Raw genomic sequence first — 25854 nt, 5'->3', positions numbered from 1 at the left:
AAGTTAGGGTAACTCCTTCAAAATATCATCTAGTATGGATATAGGCTTAATGACAGATCAGACTCATAAGGAGAAAGGCTAACTATACATTTATTTAAGTGAAAGACTGGTAAGTCAGCATTTAGGGAGTCTCGTTCATGCTATCAGTTTCACAGAGCAGATTAGATAGGAGCAATGAGACATGCAGAGAAAGGTTAGAAGTGGCCATTCCTTGTGTTTAGGATCCAGAATGTGCTGCTCTTAGTAGTTTTCTCACTGTGTCTCATGTGCTCTCTTGAGGACAAGAGAGTGGCTTAGGGGCTGGAGAGATGGCTTAGCAGTTATGTGCTTTTCTGTGAAGCCTAAGGACCCTCGTTGAAGGCTCGGTTCCTCAGGACCCATATTAGCCAGATGTACAAGGGGGCACACATGTCTGGAGTTTGTTTGCAGTGGCTAGAGGCCCTGGCGCGCCCATTCTCTCCCTCTCTCTCTGCTTCTTTCTCTTTGTCACTCTCAAATAAATAAATAAAAATATACAAAAAATGTTTAAAAAAAGAGAGTGGTTTAGGATATCTAGGGGAGCAGCTCTTATGTATGATGTCCCCTGGAAAAGCCATGCACTACTGTTCCCTGTGATCCAGGAACAGGGTATAAATATGTCAGGGATTCTTATCTTTGGTACCTGTGGCATTCATTAAACACTACATGGGTTTTTGGAAAAAAAAAAAAAAGAATAAAGTAAAGAAACTAAGTTATCATACAATTGAAGAATACATTTGAGGAGAATGTTGTTAAGACAATGTTTTAGATGGATCTTTTGTGAGTCCCCAAAATGTCAGCAGCAAAGGGATTGAGACAAGGTCAAAGAAAGGAGAAGAAATGAGAATAGTTAGATTCTGCACAATTTATCTCTAGTTCTGATATACTCTCACAATTTTTTAAAAAATCTTACCCATTTTGGATATCTTCTTTTAATTTATAGGTTATAAACTCTTACTAGTTTGTAACTTGCCAGTTTAATTGTTTCTTAGGTGTTTTAAAATTTTAATTATGGGCTGGAGAGATGGCTTAGCAGTTAAGCACTTGCCTGTGAAGTCTAAGGACCCCTGTTCGAGGCTCAACTCCCCAGGATCCATGTTAACTAGATGCATAAGGGGGTGCATGTGCCTGGAGTTAGTTTGCAGCAGCTGGAGGCCTTGGCATGCCCATATTCTCTCTCTGTCTGTCTCTCCCAAATAAATAAATAAACAAAAAATATTTTGAAAATTAATTAAAGCAGACTTCTCATAACAAAAAAATATTGCCTATGACTTTAGCATATTAAAAAAAAGTTAAAATAAGGGCTAGAGAGATGCCATAGCAGTTAAGGTGCTTGCCTGCGAAGCCTAAGAAGGCTTGTTTGAATCTCTTGGTCCCACTTATAGCCAAACACAAAAGCGATGCAATTTGCAATGTTGCATAAGCACAGAAGGGGCTCACATGTATGGAGTTCATTCACAGAAGCTGAAAGGTCCTGGCATGCGCATTCTCTGCCTTTTTTTTTTTTTTTTAAATTTCTCTCTCTCTCTCTCTCTCTCTCTCTCAAAAAAGAAACTAAATAAAAATTAACCCAAATTTAGGATTAAATATTCCCCATTTGGGAAATGTAAACCCAGTTTATTTTTTAGTTAGGTTTCCCCATTATTTTTTTCAAAGGCTTGCAACTTAAAGTTTAAGTAAATGTTCATGCCAGCTGGAGTACAAATAATAGTGTTTTTTTTTTTTTTTCAAGCATTTCTTCTTTCTTGGTAGGAGTGGTAAGAGAAGAAAAAAAAAAAAAAAAAAGCTCAACACTAGCACAATACTAGCAGAGATAAACCAAATAGAATAGTCAGAAATCAAAATGCTCTCAAAGATCTGCATGCAAACAACAAACTCAGTGGTCAAAACCAAAATATTTTCAAAGCAAACAAACAAAATAGGTACCTTAAAACAAACACTTTGAGAACAAATTAAAAAAAAAAAAAGTATCCAATAACAATTACAAAAAACTAAAAAGGATCCTAACTAAACAAGTGGACTATGGACCAAATCAGAGGGGTTCTGAGCCCCAGAATGAACTCATGAACCTGCACTTATGGAGACAACATCAGATGGTTGGACACAAGGGGCCCATGCTGGTTCCTGGCTCTGATCAGCTGCATCCTAAGTGGAAGTGGCTTGTCCTTGGGTCCCTATGTTTGGGCACCATAACTGTTGATGCAAAAGACACAGCTCTCGCCTCAAAGGGGGTAAGAAATAGTTTATTCTGGAGCCAAATATGAGTGGCCGTGGCCTGGGAACATAGATTTAGGTCACCCCAAATCCCATATTCCAACATGTTAACAATTTCATGTAGGTTTTATAGTTACAGAACAAAAGAGAGTCATAGATCTAAGCACTTTTCAAATACATTGGCTGACCATCAGGTAGGTGGGTTACAGCAAAGTGGGGAGATCTCTACCATAGGCCTCAGATGCTATCTGATGACATTCTTAGTCCTTGGGTTGGTGGAAGCTGGGGTCTGTTCTTGCATTCCCAAAAGGATTACGCCTGATCAGCTGATAGGCACCAGGATGTTAGTTCAGATGCAGAAATGGGCAATAAATGGGTATTAAGGGTTAAAGGCAGCCCAAGGTAATTGGCTCTGACTTGCAACATTGCATCTCTCTGTGATCACAGGACCTTTATCAGTCCATTTAGCCTTGCTAGAATTAGGTGCATAAGATACAGCTGTTTTGGTGGAACTTTAGTTCACATGAGTTAGCATGTTGTTTTTATATTTGTCAAAAATGTTTTAAAAAATAAGTGGGTAGTTTATCTTATACAGACTCCAATCATTTCTTGACTTCAAATATATGTCCATTTTAAACAAAGTTTTTCTCTTACTTGGTAGTGCTTCAGACTGGTACCATTAAAACCCACCATAAGTACTTATTTAATTTTTTTTATTTATGTATTTTCTTTTTGTGTGTATGGGTCTACCAGGGTACCTTGCCACAGCAAATAAACACCAGATGGATGCTCCACTTTGTAGTCTGGTTTTACATGGAAGCTGCAGTCAAATCTGGGCTCAGCAGGCTTTTCAAGAGAGCCATTTCTCCTGCCTTCGCAACAAACATTTAAAGAGATGTGATATAAACATATCAAGTATTTCTTGGTCTTTCAACTTGTATGTGTTATGGATGGGCTTCACCCTCCTTATACAGGGAGATACTAAACTTTCATTCAGTTCAACTAGAAGTTTCTGCCATCCCTATATTTCCTCATTATCGAACCCCAATGCCCAAAACTGTGACTATCTTTTTAGGGGAAGAAAAGCTGAATGCTTTCTGACTTGTCACTCATTGGCAATTTAATTAGTATAATAAAGCAGTAGAAATAAGCCACTGTGGAAATCTCTCAAATGTGTAGTCCCATCCAAAAATTGGTGCTTTCATAGGTGGCTCAGGTCCTTTCTCTTTCAGCTGCAGTATTCCTGTGTGGAAAGAGGAAAAACATTCTCTAAAACTCCTTGTATCTTTTGACAACATGGAGCTACTTGGGTCAGCCTTCTGCTACTTTAATTGCAGCCTACTTCATTTCCATGTTTTTCTTTTTCTCATGATGGTAATACTAGGGAAAAGCTCCTCTCAACCAGGCATGCTTTCAGTATTGCTTTACCATTTACTAAATACTCAGTCCTCTTGATTAACCTTTCACTATGCTTTTGACTCCTTTCTCCTGTGGCCTTGGGTACACACATTTTTCTGTGAATCTTCCTACATGGCCCCGCTTATTTGGTCTGTGTGTCTCAGTAAGGTCTAACACACTGGGCTAAGGAATTTTTTCTGGGTTTCCAAACATGAATTATCTGACTGTCCATTGTTTTATCAAATATAAGCTCAAAATGAATGATTTTATTTTATTGCTCCATTTTTAATAATGGTGAGAGAAAGAAGTGAACAGTTTCAGTACCATTGAGTAAACATCTCTATTTTATTCATCAGCTTCTTCTTATTTTCCATTTTCTTTTTCCTTTCTTTTATTTTTTGAGGTAGGATTTCACTCTAGCTCAGGCTGACCTGGAATTCACTATGTAGTCTCAAGATGGCCTTGAAGTCAAGGCCATCCTCCTACCTCTGCCTCCCAAATGTTGGGATTAAAGGCGTGTGCCAGCACACCCAGCTTCTTTGATTTTTTTTTTTTAAATTTTTTATTTATTTGAGAGTGACAGACACAGAGAGAAAGACAGATAGAGGGAGAGAGAGAGAATGGGCGCGCCAGGGCTTCCAGCCTCTGCAAACGAACTCCAGATGCGTGCGCCCCCTTGTGCATCTGGCTAACGTGGGACCTGGGGAACCGAGCCTCGAACCGGGGTCCTTAGGCTTCACAGGCAAGCGCTTAACCGCTATGCCATCTCTCCAGCCCTTCTTTGATTTTTTAATTGTTATTGGAAAACAGACACTGAGTTAAAAAATATCCAGAATTAATTCTTTTAGAGTACACTGTAAACTGAAGATGCATTGTATAAGGTTCAGGTTTAAGAATAGAGACTGTAAAGGGGAACTATTTCTTGTACACAAGATTTTGAGACCAGGTGAGAGAATGTGGAAATCCTAAACCAAAAGAAAGAGGCTTGGAACCTTAAGTAAGGGGCAGGTGGTGGTTTTAAGGCTTGTTGGGGAGAGGAAGAGAAGAGGGGTGTGTTTTGGATCTTGCATTTCAAGGCAAGGGCTTTGTTTTACCCATATAGGGAGTGAGGATAGTTGAGCATCTGTGAGTCAAGCCTGTGTTGTGTTCTGCTTATCTGGCCACTTTAAACTGTCTTGGGGAAAGGAGGCTTAGAAAATTCATCTCCATCCAGAGCCATGGGTGGTAGCTTAGAGGAGGTCCTATATCTCCTTCAAGCTCTGGGGCAGTAAAGTTTATTCAGTTTTCATGACAGTAGGGAATCAAGAATCACCTGGTCACTTTCAGATACTCATATCACACTTATGGAGAGGGGGAGAGAGGCAGCTTTCTTCAGATCTAATATTACAGCCTTTGCAAATCTAACACATGGATAGCTTAGCAAATTAAGTCAATTTAGAAGAAACTAGCATTAGTAGTTTCATTTGATAGTGGTTAAGGACTTGGGTGTGTATAGTAACTGACAGCTTTAAGGAATTACTACTGTATTCTCTTCTATAAAATTAACAGTTCATGGTTTTTTTTTTTTTTTCAAGAAAGTGAATTTTTCTTGAAATAGATGACCTTTTTCTATAGGGTTCTTGGAGGTTCTCAATTTTGTGGGGTAGAAAGAGAGACAAAGAAAGAGGAGATGAGAAGAAAGGAGATGAGAAGAGATGAGAATCTAAGGCTATGACCTTGAAAGACCAGCATCATTAGTACTGTGAGGCAGTAATGAAAACATGGATATAGCTATGTGGTTAGCTTTGCAAGTTTACACTGAATTCATTTTCTTTTCATTATTTTTTAAACTTTAAGAAAAGGTTTATTCTTTATTTTTGTGGTGGTAATAATTCATGTATTTTACATTTGGGCTATTTTGTGTATTTTTCTTCATTTTCAAACGAACGAAACTATTCTGTTATAAATCTCAAGAATAGGATGATCTCTCTGAATTAGGACACACAATTGCCAAACAATGTTTTTAATGACAAAAAGCTTTATAAACCACCTGAAGCTACCTGTCCCACCCTGTGCTTGCCTGCATACTAGCATACCTGGTGTACTTTCACTTATACCCTGTTTTATCCCTTCCCACCACATCATGGTCTCTTGTATACTTCCTTCAACTAGACTTACCAATTTCCTCAATTAACTCTATGTCTTAATGTTTGCATCTTCCTCTTCCACTGTGTTTTCACCATTTTGATATCAGTCCCTTTTTACAAATAACATCTAACAACTCTCACAGTACCTGTGACAAACATTGTGTACAAAATAATTATATGTCAAAGAGTAAACAGTGAACACAGTTGAATAAAAGGATGAAACTCTTTGCTATATCCTCAACAGTCCTCTTTCCCTTTGGTTTTATCTTTAGGGATTCTGGAAGTTCTACATTGTGTGCTAGTAGAAAGTCCAGAGGCTCTGAATATTATTAAAGAAGGGCATATCAAATCCATTATCTCACTATTAGATAAGCACGGAAGAAACCACAAAGTAAGTAAGCTTTTATTTTTTTATAACTGAGTTCTGAAATCATTTAGGAACTAATAACAATGTCCTTTATGTATATTTCAAAAGGTCAAAAGAAAAGATTTTGAATATTTTCACTATAAGGAAATGATACATTTTGAGGAAATAAATGCATTTTTTCATGATTTGAACATTACAAAACATATGCATGTACTCTACTAATAAGTGTAACTTTTGTCTTTATGTATCAGCTAAAATAATTCTTTTTATGGCTAGGAGAAGGTTCGGTAGTGAAAGATGGTTATTTGTACACCCTGCTAGCCTAGGTTCCATTTCCTAGTACCCACATAAAACCAGATGCACAAAGTGTTGCATGCATCTGGACTTCATTTTCAGCAACAAGAGGTACTGGCATGTCCATAGTATCTTTCTCCCTCTCTCTTAAAAAAGAAGTAAACAAAATATTTTTAAAAGTAAATTTTGAAGGGTTGGGAGAAATGCCTCAGCACTAAAAAGTGCTTTCTTGTAAATCTGCCAGCCTGGTTTCAATTCTCTAGCCACCAAAACATCAGAACATCCAGAAGGAGTATATGTATTTGGTGTTCATTTGCAGAAGCAAGAGAACACATGAAAATATGAAAATAAATGAAATATTTAAATAAAAATATGAAAATACATTTTTAAAGAAAATAAATAATATATGCTAAAATAAGATAACTTTTCAAAATATGGTGAATTTTTCATGGAGTAATATCAGTTAGAGTTTATGAAGGAAAGGTGGTGAGTCAGTGGGACATGCACTGCTGTGCTAGATGATAGAGTGAAGCATTGTTTGAAGGGGTATGCTTCTTTCTGAAAAGGGCTACCAACAAAACGGGAGCGATTTCTCACTTCAGGTTCTGGACGTCTTGTGCTCACTGTGTGTTTGCCATGGTGTTGCTGTCCGCTCCAACCAGCATCTCATCTGTGACAATCTCCTCCCAGGAAGAGATCTTTTATTGCAGACCCGACTTGTGAATCATGTCAGTAGGTAAGTTCCACTGGATATTCTTCTAAATCCATAACATAACTGTTAGTTTTTGATCTACCTCTATAGTTAAGATAGCAGGTAGCCAGTCTGCTTGTTTTATTAAGATCTTTTATAAACAAGTGTTTTCTATCAAGCAGATGGGAAAATGATGACAATAGACAAAAATAGCAATATATGGACTTAACACAAACACAGGTGCAAGAGCTTTAGTTTAAGTTCATATGTAGATAGATATCACTGACATACTCTGCAGCAAGCTGGCAATTATACAGGGATATAGCTGTATATAGTTGCTGCCAGCAGCAAGAAGACAAAAATAGCTCCACGCTGTTGTACTCAGGAGCCTGGGGAGTTCCCTGAATATTTTAGGGACCTTGACTAAGGCAAATCCAGGATTGTGGCTTAAATGCTGAAAAGATTTTCACAGCTAGCTGGTCTAAATCAGAATTGAAGATTTTATTTGGAATATCAAGAAAAACACTCAAAAGGAGAATGAAAGCACATCTGAGAGCAAGGATGTGGGTTTCTCTAAGAGAGAGTCATATTTCTAGTGTCCTCATGGTGACGGTACATATGACTGTGGAATTTTTGTCATTGCATTGTTCAGTGAGGTTTTAGAGGACACTATCCTCTTTTGCTTCTGCTCAATTCTGTAGCACATTTTTGAGAATAAACAAAAGCAGTTTATGTAAGAAAAGGGTTTATTTCAGCTTATAATTATGAGGGTAAGTTTCTTCATGGTATGAGATGCTTTGCAGGAGCAGGAAGCTGGCTCATATCATCATATATCAACAATAAATAGGGAAGATGCAGCAGAGTGAGTGTTATAGTCAGCTCAATTGCTGTGACAAACATCCAACCACACACAGTTTATGGGATTATTTCAGCTTGCAAATCCAGGGGAAGTTCCATCAATGTTGAAGAAGCTGGCTCTCTTTCACAGATCCAAGCAGAAAGATATCACCCAAACAACCAATATCACAAGCAAGCAGAAAGCACTTACCATCAGAGCTCAAAACTGTTCTCCCTATAATTCAGATCCACCCTCAAACATATTTTAGGGCTGGATTCTAGGATCTGTCCCCAGAAACATCCCCTCAAGCCAGACAACTGAAGACCCATTGGTGTTACAAGTTTAATTTTAATAAACCACCTAAGTACATAGGGCCATACATTTGATACATGTGATACACACATATCACATTCAAACTGCCACAGTGAACTAGCTAGCACTGGTAAGGGGACTGGATGATAAAATACCAAGGCAAACCCCTGGTAACACACTTCCTCCACCAGAGGCTCTACCTTAAAAAGGCTACAGTGGCTGGGGTTCAAATGTGAGTTGTGATCACAAACATATGAGGCTATGTGGGACATTTTATCTTCAAACCACCACATCTGCTTTGAAAATTGAGATGAGAGGGTGGCTGTGTAGGTACCTTGGGAGGGATTACAATCTGCTAAAGTATAACCAGAAGCCACTAAGGTTGCACACGGGCTGTTGTAGTCAGCTTCACATTGGTGGGATGAACTTCCAAACCAGGCACAGTTTATAGAATGGAATTTATTTGAACCATATAGATCTATGGAAAGTTCCATAACAGCAGAAGAAGCTGCCGCCCTGTCACAGGTCCACACATAGAGAAAAACTACCAGCAGCACCATAAGGAAGAACACTCCAGGAACCCCAGCAGAGGCCAAGCTCTCTGCATACTGGAATTTCAGATCCACCCCCAAATACATGTTATGGCTGGACCCTAGGATCCACCCATAGTGACATCAAGTTGCAAGCTTTAATAAACCCCTAAATCAACTGGGGGCCATCCATTCAAACTACCACATTCTCTCCCTGACCCCTCAATAGATTGATAACTATCTCATGTTGTAGATTGTATTCAGTCCAACTTCAAAGGTTCACATAGTCTTAACCAACCTAATATAGTTCCAAAGCCCCAAGTCTCATCTGAGACTTACTATGTTCTTAACTATGAGTCTTGTAAAATTAAAACAAGTTATATACTTTCAACATATAAAGGCATAAACATTTCCTACTATTATAAGGCATAACAAAGAGAGACTGGACCAATGCAAAGTCAATAACCATCAAGCAAACATCTGCAGATCAAGTCTGATATCATAACCAGTTACTGACAGTCCCCAGAATTCCTAATGTTGCCCCTCTAGCTGTGCTGAATAGCCAGGGAAAATTTCCATCTCGAGCCAGCAGTGCTCCATGTTACTCCTTACACAATCCTGGTGTATCCAAATCATGGCTGGGTCTCCATGCAAATGACAGTCCATCTTCCAATAACTCTACTGGCTTCTTACACCCTGCCACATCTCAGCAGCAGCTTCTGGAACCATGTGCAGTTCATGACCCACTCAATGTATTATTCATGCTTCTGAAACCAATACCAGTGTGTAGGATACAACCATATTCTTAATTCAGGGAGGGAATATATTATAACCTTGAAGAGCAGGTTCCTTCATTTCAGTCAACTTCTTTCAGTTGACACTTATACCATTCAGTCTTTCCTCAGGCATTCCTTTTATTGTTTCAATGTAAAGTATTTAGGCCATTTTCCTTCCAAATGCTAATGTATTTGACAATAGCAGTTTAAGAAATCAGTCTCAGTGCCCCTAATTTTAAACTTGCTTGTGTTATTCTAACTTTAAATCTTAAATTTCTTAGTTCCCTATCTTTAGCCAAGCATACCTGTCCATTACAAATTTAACCTTGATCTAACTCTCTAGGCATGGGCAGCAGAACACAGCCAGCCTTTATTCTAGTAGCCCAGTTCCAACAAAGTTCTCTGCTGTGTTTCCTTCCCTTTAGAAAACTCATAAGCAAAGCCTCCAAATACAGTTCTCTCTGTACTTAGCATTTTCAAACTCTCAACTTGGCTTACCACTCTAGAAGTCATTTTCAGTTTCAAGTACCAAGTCCATGCCCATTCCTCTAAGAAAAATGTTTCAAAAGACCCAAATCCACCTGGTCAGATTCATCCTGCAGCAACACATCACTCTCTGGTACAATTTCTGTCATAGGCAGCTTCATGTAGCAGAGATGAACTTCCAAACCAGGCACAGTTTATAGAAGGGATGGGATTTGTTTGAAGTTTACAGATCTAGGGCAAGTTCTATAGTGGCAGAAGAAGCTGGCCTGTTTCTTAGGTCCACACAGAGATAAAAACCACCTGTAGCAACATAAGCAAGCACACTCCAGGAACCCCATCAGAGTTCAAGCACTTTGCATAATTTTGGGCTGGAATTCTAGATCAGCCCACAAACACACTTAGGGCTGAACCCTAGGATCCACCCACAGTGACATCAAACTGCAAGCTTTAATAAACTAAATAACTTGGGGGACATCCATTCAAACTAACACAAGGGCTTTTCTGTAAATTCAAATTTCAGGTGACTTTCCTGGAAAATTATAGACTTAGAGTTGGGAAGGAGAGAAAGGCCTTAAATAGTTGAAATTATTGCTTCTGTGCTGGTTAGAGGCTTCAACCAGTCTCCTGGATGAAGGGTCTTTTTTTTTTTTTTTTTTTAATCCTGTGTTACCAAAGAGTTCCCTGTCTTTCTATCATACTCAGCTAAGTTTTATCCCTTTTAGAATGTAGCTAAAACACTTTCCTTAAGTATCCCTTGGATGAACTCACTACACATGAACAAAATAGTGTTCAAAATATATATTTTATAATAAATAGCTAACAATATTATGTCTTCCATCAGATGTGCCTGTTAGGGTTTCTCATATTCATCTAGTGCTCCATGTAAGCCACTATGACAGGTGTTTTGCACTTTGGAGAGGCGGGGGGGGGGCAGTAAGAGTTGTATTCATGTATATTTGCAGATGTGCTCACAGAGTCCAGAAGAGAATGTCAGATGTCCTTCCTCTATTGCTCATCTGCATATCTCCTTGAAATCAAGTCTCTCTCTAAATATGGAGCTGTGGTTTTTGTGTGCTCCAGTGATCCTCTGTTCTCTCTTCACCACAGGACTTGTGTTATAGGTGTGTGTGGTCAAACCCAGCTGTTTATGTGATTTCTGGGGAGACAAACTCAGATGGTCTCAGGTTTCCTTAGGCTGTCATGCTTGTGGCAAGTGTTTTTGCTTGCTGATCCATCTCCTTAGTGCATTTATCCTGATGTAAGCAGAAATTAAGTGATGGGTAAATGCTCATGTTGAGGTTATTATATTCGAGTGATTATAGGCTTTCTTTCTGGATTTTCATATAAAGTCCTGCTACTAATGAATCGGGTTTCCTATCACTTCCACTAATACCTAAGATTACCAAAGAATATGTAAATACACTCTTAAAATGGAGTTAAACAAACTTGCTATAAAACCTGTGCTTGCAGTGAGTGAGATGCAAAAGAAACAAACCTTGGGCTGGAGAGATGGCTTAGCACTTAAGCACTTTCCTGTGAAGCCTAAGGACCCCAGTTCGAGGCTTGATTCCCCAGGATCCACGTTAGCCAGATGCACAAGGGGGTGCACACATCTGGAATTCGTTTGCAGTGGCTGGAGGCCCTGGCATGTTCATTTTCTCTCTCTCTCTCTCTCTCTCTGTCTCTCTGTTGCTCTCAAATAAATAAATAAATATAAACAAATTCAAAAGAAAGAAACAGTCCTTATTTGTCATTTATTACCTCCAGTGGTGTAGTCTCTTCATACTTGTGTCATGTGACATGCTCTTAGCTTAGGACAATTCACAACTGCAGAGTTGTTAATAACTCCATTAATTCTACATGTCGACTATACAAATGTGTTATTTTGTGACCTACATTTGATTCATAATAGAAAATATGCTAAGGAACAGGAAAAGTCCTTAAATTCCAAATTCTGAGTTAGTATCTGTTCTTAATAAAGAATTGGACTAAAACATACTGTGAATGATAATTTATAAACTGTAATACTTATTCAGGGAAGTCAAGGGAATAAGGGAGAGTCTGAGGATCAAGGAAAGGGAAATGGGTAGATACACCCACGTGGTCTGAGAGCCCCTGTAGGAGTTGAACTGAACATGGCCTGGGGAAGAAAAATGAAAAGTGGTTTTCTACAATGGTTTGTGCTTTAAGCTAAATTAGATTCAGAGGAAAAAAAAAAAAAAAGAGAGAGAGAGAGAAGTACAAACCAGGCATACTCACGCATGCCTTTTGTTCCAGCTCTTAAGAGGCAGAAACTATATAGTGAATTCCAGGTTAGTCTGGGCTAGTGTGAGACCCTTACCTCGAAAAACCAAACAGAACGCTGGAGAGAGGACTGAGTGATTAAGACGCTTGCTTGTGAAGCCTAAGGACCCAGGTTTTACTCCCCAGAACCCAACATAAACCAGATGCACATGGTGGCCCATGTATCTAGAGTTCATTTGCAGTGGCTTGAGACCCTGGAGTGCCCATTCTCGCTCTTTCTCAAATAAATAAATAAATAAATAAATAAATAAATAAATAAATAAATAAATAAATAAATAAATAAAATTTTAAAAAAAATGGAGAGAAGAAAAGTATAGAGTGTTCCTGCTGGAGGAGGGGTTAGGGAGCCCACATGGGAGTAGAGTTTGACCCCCTCAACTCATCTCTGCCCATCAGTGTGAAGATGGGGGAGACTTACCAAAGCAGGGACCTGAAAGATAAGAAGACTAAATAAGACCTTGCCCACCTGGTGAGGATCTATTTATAATCTTAATGTGGTGGACTTTACCTTCAAGCTCATGTTAGCCTGAGACAGAATGTTGATTGGTCTGGGCTGTTGGATAGCTCTGGATTATGGTGCCAGACTGCTGACTGGATATACTGAATCAGACCTTGAACTCTTGTTTTGTGGAAATAGGCAGGCACAGTGTTCCCTCTCTGAGCCCTCTCTCCTTACTGGCTACCTAATACCCCCTCACACTGACTGATAAGGCCAAGTAAACTTAAAAGGCAATGCTATGTACTGAAGGTTACTGGAAGGCCATTTACCACTGGGTATCGATTTGTTACCATCTAGGAGTCAGGTTAACTTTCTCCATTTATTAAAGAATTAAAAGGCAGAAGGTTGAAAATCAAACTGACCAAAGTTTATTGAAAGTGAAAATAACAGACAGAATAGACTCCTTGTGAGAGGAAGGGATCCATAGCTGGAATCTGCTACCCCAGAGAGAGCAGAGCTTTTATTGGTTAAAAGAAGCCTCACCATCCCAGTGACCTGACTGATCATTCCAAAGATTTGAGGGCATTGATTTGTACAGAATACATTTTATACTGTACAGGCCCTGGGCATGTCCAAGCATATTTGGGCAAACTTGCCAAGTGAGCCTGCTGGCCAGAAAATTCACCCACACATATTTCCTATGTTCTTAGGGAAGAACAACCAGGAAATGAGCTGCTCTCTCTGCTCTATTGGGACATGACAGTAAAAGAAAATAATTATTTATTTAGGGGCTCCTCTTCCCATCAGTTTACCTAGCAGAGGAAAATGATATAGGAATTTTGTGGTTCCTCTGCCAATATACCAATGTATGCTAACACACCAATATAATTGGGGGGTATTCTTAGAATCTTTTCTTATGACTTTGAAGAATGAAGTCCACAGACCAAAGGGTAAGGTTCAGAAAGAGTTTTTTTAAAGCTTAAAACTTTTGGAGGGAGAAGAGACGAAAGGGGAACCTTAGGCTCAAAAGTAAGAGACAGAAATAAGGTAGAGCTCCTTCCCAGGGAGGCAAGAGGTGGTTTGAGAAGCCCAGGACATGAGAGAAGGAAGCAAGGCAGAGGTCTTGTCTAGGGTGACAGGAGAGGATTTGAGAAGCCCCATACATAAGAAAAGGAAAGCTCTTGTCCAGGCAAGAAGGATTTTGAGAAGCCCAACTCAAAACTAAGGTGAAGGTTTTTTATGAGCCTTGTGGATGGGTGGTTAGTTTAGCCAGTTAGTCTTGATGTCAGTTGTCTGGAGTCAAGATCTCTGGAAAAAGGCAATCTTCTCAAGAATCTTCTCTTGAGAAGATTGCCTTTTTTTGTTGTTGTTATTTTTCTAGGAAGAGCTTTTCCAAAAATGAATGGAAGGAGTCTATGGAAGAGAGATAAGGAAAGGCTCCACCTGGCTGACATTCTGACCTGCAGTAAAGTATAATGACCTAGATTTTTCCCTACATGCCCAAGAACAATTTCTCATTTAGCCAAGAGAAAGCTATTCACTTTGGGTTTCTGTCATCCCCAAGCTGTCTAGCTAATTTCTATCTCCTACAAAACTACCTAACTCCTATATCTCAACTTTAGTGTAGTTTTAAAACTTTTGTAGTATTTAAAATAATGGAGAGTTAGAATGTATGTCTGAGTAGAAAGTCTAATATTTGAAATAGTGAGATATTACCAAAAACAATGAACATTTTCTTTGTCTTTTCTTCATATTATGTCTATTTTTTTTAAAGCATGAGACCCAATATTTTCCTGGGTGTCAGTGAAGGTTCTGCACAGTATAAGAAATGGTATTACGAGCTCATGGTGGACCACACGCAGCCCTTTGTCACAGCAGAAGCCACTCACCTGCGAGTTGGCTGGGCTTCCACTGAAGGGTACTCCCCCTACCCGGGTGGAGGTGAAGAGTGGGGCGGCAATGGCGTTGGGGATGACCTCTTCTCCTATGGATTCGATGGCCTTCACCTCTGGTCAGGTAGGCAGTGTCTCTTTTAGTTCACCAAACACATGTGTTCCTTGTGCATCTTGCTTATTGGGTTTTGGGGAATCAAGCCTGTGTTCTTTAGCTTTGCAGGCAAGAGCCTTAACCAGTAAGCAACATATCCAGCCCTAGCTTCCATTTTAAACAGCACAAAATACAAACCAAATAACTTGAATAAACGAACTAGTTCAAACTACTATCAGACAATGTAAAGGCAAGAGTAAGTCATCTGTGAATCTCATCACAGACCATTCATGCTGTAATGGCCTTTTGCATCAGAAGGACAGAAAACTTCAAACATACATGTATAGATCATGTTAATAGCTGCCAGTTCTCAGTTTATTTATTTTTTATTTTTATGTTTTTGTGAGATAAGCTCTTACTCTAGCCCAGGCTGACCTGGCATTTACTCTGTAGTCCTAGGTGGCCTTGAATTCACAGCAATCCTTCTACCTCTGCCTCCCATGGATTGAGATTAAAAGTGTGTGCCATCACACCTGGCTATTTTTCAATTTTAATGGTTGATGATCTATTAAAAATGAATATATGTTAAAAAAATCATATTCTTTTCTCTGATACATAAGAAAATATAGCTGATTTGTGAGTTTAAGGTCTAACTTATTTGGACTTCTTTTTAAATGTTAGAATTCATCTGGTTGTTACAGATATATGCATGCATTCATAAAATTGTATTTAGCTTCTGGTGTGACCTCCACATATCTTACAAAGTAATCCCTGGAGTGTGTGGCGGTTCCACAGTAGCTTATATCACCTGCACCTAGGGGCATGAGCCAATCAGATAATAATCCCATAGTAAAATTTCATATGGACCCAGCAGTGGAAAAAGATCACCAATTTTTGGAGGTCTGACAAATATATACTAATGTGTGTATATCATAATACATTTTACCTATAATCCTTGGATTTCATCATTCCCTCTCTAGTTCTGAGAATCACATGAGAATCACACTGGGTGCTCAACTGAAAGGATGAAACATGATAACTCTTGTTCCCTTAGCAGAGGTTGGGGAAAAGCATTACTATTGTAACAGTGCTGAATTGCTTCATTGAACATTTCGCCATTTCTGGTTTGCTTTCACCTTGGAGTTTTTCTTTTCAATGTATTAAAATGGCCTCTTACTTACGTAATTCATGGGTATACATTAAGCATTTTAACTACCTATTTAAGGAGAATCTGTGGGGTTTCTAAAAAAAAAAAAAGAATCTATGCCATAAGAAAGATGTCAGGGAACAGAATTTCAGGAGAAAATTATCTTGAAACTATTTGTCAGAAGAAAATATTTGTCTATGTTTTTAAGCACCAAGAAACTGCACTATCTCATTCCTATAATTGGAAGGTATGTTGTGTCTAGCCAGGGACTTACGTGCTTTCCTGGTTTGGGGTTCAGTCAACAAAGAAAAATCAGACTGAGTGCTAAGGCTAAGTCATAGTAATTGATACAATCTTCTGGGGTTATTGTTATATTTATTTTCTCTTTTGTGGTTATAGAATTAAAAACACTAAATGTCATTGTTTTGCAGGAGAGAAACATGTTTTGCCATTGATATTGTATAATCAGAGGCCCTGGAAACAGGATTTGGCTCAAAATCAAGAGTTCTGAGCAATGTATTCTTTCACATTCCAGCTCTGTGTATTGTTGCTATTCAGGCACTCCAGATGTTAAAAAAATATCTAAAATATGAAAGACCTGGGTGCTTTTAGTGTTTAAATATAGAACAACTATGGAGGGATGTTTTAGAACAGTCCAAGAAAGATCTGTACGGATCTCTCATCTAAAATCTATGAGTCTATCTGCTATTTGTGCCCTTTCTGGCTAAAGCAGCAAACAGAAATGTTGTTCTTCAATGGATTTGCTGTGAGTTGAAATGCACAGTACCAAGTGGCTTCCACATTGTGTGCTGGACCCAGGCTGTTCATTAGTAGTCTGTATCTTAGCAATTTGCTTCCAAAGCTGTACCCATGGGTGGCTGCTGACTGATTGTTAGCATTAACATAGGTTAGAGCTCAAGATGGAGAGTATATTGGGATTAAAATAAATGATTTTTAGTATAATAGCTCAAATGCTAACCATTTTATTAACTGCAGATACTGACACAAAGAAATAGATTTTTTCCTTGCATGGTTTTGCGATCCTATGCTTTTAAGAAAGATTATTTTTTAAATATGCCTTTATAATATCCATGGGTATAGAAGAGTCATTTAGTAATTAATTTGTTGCTTGCAGAATTGAATGTCGATAAAAAATACCCAAAAAGAGTCCATACTTTTAAAAAGTAGAGACTATCATTGGTATTTTGAGTATGTTCTTGGTTAAAACACTTGGCAGACTAGAACTTTTAAAAAGATGTTATTAAAAATGCAAAGACTTTACCATGAAATCAATTTTGTGTTTGCTTGAATTGTGGGTTATAGTTGTGCTTCTGTTTGGGAGAACTGTGCCTTCCCAAAGCCCTTGGGACTTATTAGGAAAAAAAGTGTTGATATTGTCAAGGTTGGGCTGAAACCATTGTTTAGCCAAGACAACATATGACATCAAATGACATATTCATACTTCCAACTGTGTTCTGCTTTAACTAGGCACTCAATTAAGATTTTATGTGAAATAAATTTAATTATAAAACAAAATAATTGTCATATAACTATCTCACAATCAACACTATGCCACAAGCATGAATGAATGCAGTATATATTCATTACCCGTATTTTATTTTGGAATTAAGAAACAAAAAATGTGTGAGTGAAATGAACTGGCATGAAGTGTCTATTGTGCCTGACATGGCATTACTTATAAACTACTAATTTAGTCACCCTAATCTTTCTAGAAGATGGTACATTAGTGTTCTGTTCATAAGCAATCAAATATCAGAGAGGGAAAGTAACTTACTAAGGCTTTTTACAAGTAGTAGGTGGCAAGGTAGCTATTTGAAGTGAAGTTAGTTTTTTTTTTTTTTCCAAATTTTCTATGACATTATCACAATATATGATCTGAGATAAATTCTGTGTTGCATACTATCTGTGCAAAAATTTTTGTATATGACAAGATCTATTTCCCAATAAAATGTCCTGCTCCATTTTACTATTGGGTTCGTTTTGTCACTGTCTACTGAGATCTTTGTGGGTCTCAGGGTAATTCTCCTTCATAATGATGTAGCACCTTCCTTCCTGTTTCCCCCCATAGGTTGCATTGCTCGCACTGTCAGTTCTCCAAACCAGCACCTGTTAAGAACTGATGACGTCATCAGCTGCTGTTTAGACCTAAGTGCCCCAAGCATCTCATTCCGCATTAATGGTCAGCCTGTCCAAGGAATGTTTGAGAATTTCAACATCGATGGCCTCTTCTTTCCAGTTGTTAGTTTCTCTGCGGGAATCAAGTTAGTATGTCTCCATTGTTTGGTCTTTCCCTTTTGCTTCTCATACCTCCATAGAGTACTCTGTTCTCCTTTTACTTTCCTTCTGTATTTTACTAACCTTAGCTTTTCCTGTCTGGCATGTGTCTGATTCCTGAAGGAAGAGGCAAGACACATGCCGTCGAGACTTTGTGTGACTCAATTATTCATTTCACCATGTGACTCAGGGTGTTGACACTCCTTCACTGTGTCATTAAAATATTTAGTCTAATTTCTCAAGTTTATTATTTTGAGCTATAAAGGGACATTAAATAGAATTCTATAAAGTAAAATTTAATACATGATGACATATTAATCAGCCACCCTTTCGCCTGCTAGTATAATTGTTTCTACCCAAGGAAAGGGACTCCCATATTCCTATTGACCATTGGTTTATTTTGGTTATCTATTAGTTATAATTTTCTTCCTAGGGACAACTTCTAGTGACAAAAGCACTTTTCTCACCTTGATGGAGATGAAGATACTCACAAGACACTAGTTGTCCTTGTAACTGTGATATATTTTTGTATATTTGTACAAATTCCAATTCTTTCTGTTAGTTCCTGGATTATTAAAGTGTTTTTATTTTTCTTTGCTTTCTGCTATTTGCTTCTTTGGTCTTAGAACTGAAACACACATTAGAAAATGAATTACAAGGAAAAAAATAAATTTATTTTTATAAGAGCTTGAAGAAATTAGTATCATTTAACTGTTTCTAAGTGCTCTTCAATAAAACTGAGATTATTTTCAATTAAAACAGTGTGATATGCACAACATTTTACTGAGTTCTTTCCTGTTGTTGTAAAAGCTAACAAACTAGGAAATATGGTGACCTTCTTTCTTCAGCAAATTAAGATGATACTTGAGTCCTCTTAAAGAAATTAAATTAGGAAATTGTATTCTGGAAAGTTACTATTTTTTTCATATTCCTAGTATAGGCCTGTAATTTTAAGCACAACAAATAGTCCAATACTCTTTTTTTTTTTTTTTTTTTGTCTGATTACTCTTGAGACATTAAGCTGTCATGAATGTATTCTTCATTTCTGTGGAAGTATTATCACAAGCTTTTAGACATGTCTAGTTTTTTTAGTTTAACAAGTGCCAAGTCTTCATCAATTAATGCATACACTTTACCTAGGTTTTATTTTTTTTAAAGTTTAGTTTTTAAGTATTTTATTTTTATTTATTTACTTGACAGAGAAAGAAGGAGAGAGAGACAGAGAGAGAGAGAGAGAGAGAGAATGGGCATACCAGGGCCTCCAGCCACTGCAAATGAACTCCAGATGCATGTGCCCCCTTGTGCATCTGGCTAACGTGGGTCCTGGGGAATAGAACCTGGGTCCTTTGGCTTTGCAGGCAAATGCCTTATCCACTAAGCCATCCCTCCAGCCCCAGGTTTTATTTTTTGACCATTAAGGTGCTCTCATGCCTTCTCTTTTGGTTTGATAACTCTACAATATGGTACTTATGGGAGGAATTATAACTTGTGACAGTTAATTTTACATTAATAATTTTTTCTCAGTTTTTTTCATTAGAAAACTTTAATGTATGTCAAAGATATAATTGACTCCAACTTGCCTCCTTTGTAGGGTACGCTTTTTGCTTGGGGGTCGACATGGAGAATTCAAATTTCTCCCTCCACCTGGGTACGCTCCTTGCTATGAAGCTGTTTTGCCAAAAGAGAAGTTGAAAGTAGAACACAGTCGGGAATACAAACAAGAACGGACATACACACGAGACTTGCTGGGCCCCACCGTCTCCTTGACTCAGGCTGCCTTCACCCCCATTCCTGTGGATACCAGCCAGGTACCGAGTGTGAGGGACACTAATGGAGTTCTTATTGCAGCCATCTGACACACAGTGGCTCAGTCTCAACTGCAACCCACAACCATGTGCTTTCTAGCCAGCGGACTGATGTGTCTGGTTGAAATATGCACCATAAAATTATATTCTACTTTTCAATCTCTGCTGCCCTGTTTTCTGTTTTTAAAAATAATTGTCTCAAATTGCCAAATTGATTTCATAATGTATGTATGTGTCACAACATTAAGTCCTATTCTTAAGGTTTCATTAAAGTAGTTAAAGTTGAGGCTGTAAAGATGGCTCAGTTCTTGTCTGCAAAACCTAATAACCTTGGTTTGAATCCTCAGTACCCAGTTACACAAAGTGGCACATGCATCTGGAGTTCATTTGCAGTGGCTAAATGTCCTAAATGCCCATACTCTCTCACTCTTTTTATCTCTCCTTGAAAATAAATGAATAAAATAAAAAATAGTTAAGGCTATTTAATTCATTAAATGCATATTGTAGTTTTAAAACTAGGCAATAATAGTAACCTGTGGGGATTAGTTACAGAATTATATAACCAGCTTTAAGACATTGTATTATTAAGATGAATTAACATTTGGAGAAATATATAGCATTTGAAGTAATACCACAGTGACATAATGCATATTAATTATAGAATATAGTTTTATACAAAGTAGGCATGGAATTTTTGAAACCTTCTCCCAGGTAGATAAATTTATTATGCTGAATATACTTAACTCACCTTAATCATTAATGGAGATTGAGGTCATGACTCCAGTGAAAAAATATCAAAATCAAATGCATGTTTAAGACCTTTGGACAAAGTAGCCACCTTCCCAGTTGGGGTTTACAGAACATGTTTTACATAGTAGACAACACACTGTTTTGCAAATAGACATCCAAGGGCTGTTGTCCATTACCCATGCTCTTCTGTCTCATTGGTATAGTGGTAGCCTGAGGAGGCTGACAATGATTTAAATATTGCTTTGCTTGGAAGATGAAATAACTTGAGTGAGGTTGATTAAGTAATTCAAAGTTTGTTTATTAGTTTTTAACATGGAAGACCATTCTAAAGTTATAACTCAACTTCAAAAACTTCAGTTGTTAATCAGTCATTTGATAAGTTCCTAGTTCACTGTGTACATGTTTTATTTGTAGTTAAAATGAAAATGAAAGCATTACCTTCAGCTAAAATTCAGTTGTCCATGACTGGAAGGCATGAGGGTATACCTGGCTCTAAGTTAAATGGGAAACACAGGTGGTAGAAAGAAATAAGCACCTATATTATGTAGTAGTAATAAATGGAGACTCACCTGAACCTGTGATGCCTCTACTTCTCCAAGGAGAGAATGCTGTCATAGCTTCCTCTATTCCTCTTCCTCCATGGGCATTGCAGGTATCTTCTGCCCTATTGAGGAACCCATTATGGGGTAAGCAGGGGAGGCATGATTAACTTATATATAACTATCTGCTCACTTGGTAAACTACTTTTAAGTTTACATATACCTCCTTCCCCTACCCCACCACAAAAGTCTGTCTAAAGAATATTATGAAACATCTGGTTCAGAACCTGGTGACGTTACTATATCTTTGATTAAGGTGACAGTCATTTACTTCAACTCACAGCAAGTCAGCCAACCTGTATCTTACTGCCTTTGATTCTGATAAATGTTTTGCTTGTTTTAAATTTCAGATTGTGCTGCCTCCTCACCTAGAAAGAATAAGAGAAAAACTGGCAGAGAATATCCATGAACTCTGGGTTATGAATAAAATTGAACTTGGCTGGCAGTATGGTCCAGTAAGCAATTTTAATGTTTATTTTCAGATTCTGTTAATATATCTTTGAGGAGACAAAATTTCTCTTTCATCCTACTTGGGGTGATATGAATCAATAGGATTTTTTTTTTTTTTTGGCTACACATTAGTTTTGTGGAGTTTTTTGTTGTTGTTGTTGGTTTTTTTTTTTTTTTTTTAATTTTCCTAGAGGGTCTGAATGTATTGACAGGCCCATTGAAGTAAAGCTTTGTAGTTTCCTAGACAACTAATAGCTATAAGTGTTGGACTGAAAGATGAACTTCCTTTTTTTTTGTTTTTTTCAAGGCATGGTCTTACTCTAGTCCAAGCTGACCTAGAATTCACTATGTAGTCTCAGGGTGGCCTCAAACTCATGGCGATCCTCCTACCTCTGCTTCCCAAGTGCTGATATTAAAGGCATGTGCCACCATGACTGGCTTGAAAGATGTACTTCTAAAAATAAGGTTAATATGGACAATGGGCAGTGATCTCTAAGCTACTTGTAAAAACTCAGTGAACCTCAGGAAAAATGGGGAGGTATGATTGCAGGAGATGTTTCAGAAGTCAAGTATAGAGTGAGGTAAGAGAGAAAAGGCAGGAAGGCAGCATCTGGTTTGTGAGGCACAGCTTGAATGGATGGTAGTGCTGGCTGTCCTTTGTAATAGAGTTCAGAGTTTGGGAAGTTCATGGGGATTACATAACCAGGGCATAACCCCAGGACTCATTTGTTTTTGCTTTCATGTTTATATATTTAGAGCATTAGATTTGAATTTTGTATCTCAGTTTCATTTGTAATTCCTATTCATTTGTAATGATCCCAAGAAAGAAAGAAATGAAATCATTATTTGTAATTTGGCAACTCACAAAGGCTTTAAAATATTCTCTTGTGTTTGCACACTTTCTGGTAACATTTATAGGACCTGGTAATTAACCCCATGGAGTAATTTGTTCCCTCACAGCATATAGCTGTCATATAGGTGCCACCATGGCAATAATGTCTGTGCAGTTAAATATCCATGTAGATAAAAATCCCAACTACTAAGGCAAGGAAAAGGAACATCTTCCACATTAGTTTGTCCCTACCATCTTAATTTTAGTGTGCTCAGTAATATAGTTGACTCCCCATTATTTTGGGTTCCACATTTATGCATTCATCCAACTGAAGATGAAAAATCTTCACAAAAATTTTTATCAGTATAGAACATGTGCAGATTATGTTTTCTTGTCAGTTTTCCTAAGCAGTGCAGCATAACAACTATTTACATGGTACTTTCATTACTTCAGATACTTGAGTCATCTTGAAGAGATTAAAAATATGTGAGAGGACATATTGTCACTTAACAGAAGAGATTTGAACATCCTTAGATTTGAGTGATCAGGAGTATAGCAAGATTGTCAACATACTGAAATGGATCCACTCTGGACACTGAGGGACACTTTCAAGAATTATTATGAAAAACACCTTTATTACACAAGCAAAACTTTTAATGAAGGTAGCAGATTCATTTGTGACAATAGAAGGTAATGCACAAGGGATGGCACAAGTAGCCAGAGCAACCTCAGCAACTTGGTATTTGCTAGTTGAGTTGTTTACTGATGTCTCTGATCAGATTAATCCCACATACAAAGCAAATTACTACAAAGTAACACTAAGTCACTGCCAGACTTTCTCAAACAACATTCATTTCAATTTAAATGCCATGTGTTAGGGATATTTTAGATATATCAATACATTAGAAAACAGAACAAAAAAGGACTCAAATTCTTACACCTTTAGTCTCATCTTTTGGTGCACAAAGACAGTAACACAGTGAGGAAGGATCTTGTCCAGCTGGGTATAGGGGCTCACACCTGTAATAGCCAGCACTCAGGAGTCTGAGGCAGGAGGATCCTGGATTTTAGGCTAATGAACTGAGCTCAAGGCAAGTTTGGGGAATTTAACAGACTCTAGCCTCCCCCTACCCCTCACACGAGGGTCTAATTTATTAAATATATAAGTAGCAGGTGGTAGAGTGAGTATGGAAGATTAATATGTTAGGAAGGTGAATAGAGTAAGCCTCATGGAGGAGCTGAGATTCAAATAAATGCTGGAAGGAGTCCAGGGAGCAAGCCTGATGGCCTCAAGATGGCAGCCAGCACGACAGAAGCACATGCAGCTGAGGCATGAGCTGTGTCAGAGAAGACAACAGGGAGTGCAGCTGACATAAGCCTTTACCACTGAACTTTGATGATAAGGAGCTTGGAAAGTTCCAGACGCTTCCTTGGGGCAGTGGTCAGAATGTTTCCACACAGTGGAGGCTGACAATGGAGGCTTGTTACTACATGCTGATTTCTGTCCTGTTTCAGGTTAGAGATGACAACAAGAGACAACACCCGTGTCTGGTGGAATTCTCCAAGTTGCCTGAACAGGAGCGCAACTACAATTTACAGATGTCACTTGAAACCCTGAAGTGAGTTCACTTATCTTTTTGTAATTTCCAATTTTCCAATCCAGTTTTATTCCAGTGTAAAGTTACTTGATTTCCATCTAGAACATTTGCTAATGTGTAGGTGGACAGAGCAGTATTTGTTGTGATTAGGATTCTAACCATATTATTTTCTCTTTGTATTCTACATCAGCAATTTCCAAAATGTGTCTTCATTCTGAAATTTCAATTTTGCTTTTTTAAATATTTTCAATTTTTATGTATTTATTTAAGCAAGAGAAAGAAGCATAGAGAGAAAGAGGCAGATAGACAGAGTGGGTGCACCAAGGCTTCCAGCCACTGCAAGCAAACTCCAAATGCAAGTGTCACCTTGTGCATCTGGCCTACGTGGGTCCTGGGGAATTGAACCAGGGTCCTTTGGCTTTGCCAGCAAGCAAGCACCTTAACCACTAAGCAATCTCTCCAGCCCTGAAATTTCAATTTTTTACCACAATTTTATTGTATTTTGTAGAGAATCAGACTATGGTGGACTAGAAATTAGAAATTTGCCCTTTACCACAGACACTTTGAGAAGGACTGATGTAATATAGTTTGGGAAGTTATTACTCTTATTGGTGGATTCAATATGTACTATGAGCTGTCAATCCCTGAAAGAGGGTATCATTGGTTTTTCGTGTTTCTTGAATGTATTTAACAATAGCACCTACTTTGGGGGAGTAGGAACGTGTGAGAGCATTTGTCTTAATATGATTTTGTACTTGACCCTTTTGTTTATTTCCTTTATTTTTTTGTTAAAAACCATAAGTAATTCCCATCATAGCTACTTTACCAAGGATCCAGAACATAAACTTTATATAATATTTCAGATGATGGGATTGGGTTCAGATGCATGTAAGATCCTCAAAGATTCAGATTAGTTATTATGAAAATAAACAAATTAGTGATCTAAGCTTATTTTAGTCACTTAAAAGGAGAAGCAATATAAGGAAATCAAGTAGTTTAAGATCCCAATAAAGATAAGACACGACCAGGCTTGCCTGTGATAAGACAGTATCATTTCTCTATTACTAAATCTTACCTTCAGGAACTCCTGTCTTTCTTGGTAGACATGACATAAGGTTCATACATTTAGTTCAGTAACTCATAGTAGCCCATTATTTCCCTGTGTTTTACATGATATTGAGCTACATTTGCAGTACACTCCTTATCATTTGAACAACTAACAACAGTTAGTTGAGTGTAGAAATCTCCATATTTGTATTTCATATGCTAAATGTTTGAAAGCTATATTCATCCTGGTCTTATTCCTACCAGCAACTGGTGGCTGGTTTGATGAACCAGTAGATGTCTGTACCTTGGTGTTATTTCCTCTGGTGAATGCTAACAATGTTTCTCATGAACTGATTCTTTACATCCCTGTTGTTTTTCACAGCTAGAGTAAGGATATTTATATAGCTTAAGGATGAGCGATTTCACCTGTTTCTTTAACAACCAAATTGGAGGGGAAAAATGTTCTCCCACAGTTACACTTTGGCCAGTTTCAGTGGTTCACAGGAAGGATAGCTTTTTCTCTCTGTATTTCCTTTGTTCACTTATTTGCCG

At 37.9% G+C, this 25854-nt stretch overlaps 1 protein-coding gene across 5 annotated transcripts in view; it reads left to right on the top strand.

Moving 5' to 3' along the window:
* The window catches only part of Ryr2 (ryanodine receptor 2), a 737098-nt gene that overhangs the window by 438527 nt on the left and 272717 nt on the right, over positions 1–25854 (top strand). For all 5 annotated transcript variants that reach the window (XM_045151997.1, XM_045151996.1, XM_045151994.1 and 2 more), the window contains 7 exons: positions 6029–6147; positions 7020–7153; positions 14568–14809; positions 18016–18208; positions 19813–20029; positions 21726–21830; positions 24173–24276. In XM_045151997.1, the coding sequence (XP_045007932.1) occupies positions 6029–6147; positions 7020–7153; positions 14568–14809; positions 18016–18208; positions 19813–20029; positions 21726–21830; positions 24173–24276 (1114 nt within the window). The remainder of the gene's footprint in view (positions 1–6028; positions 6148–7019; positions 7154–14567; positions 14810–18015; positions 18209–19812; positions 20030–21725; positions 21831–24172; positions 24277–25854) is intronic.

Source organism: Jaculus jaculus, chromosome 6 (assembly GCF_020740685.1).
Source record: "Jaculus jaculus isolate mJacJac1 chromosome 6, mJacJac1.mat.Y.cur, whole genome shotgun sequence".
Taxonomy (NCBI): domain Eukaryota; kingdom Metazoa; phylum Chordata; class Mammalia; order Rodentia; family Dipodidae; genus Jaculus; species Jaculus jaculus.
The sequence above is the reverse complement of the archived record's forward strand: the minus strand, read 5'-3'. Positions and strand labels throughout refer to the sequence as shown.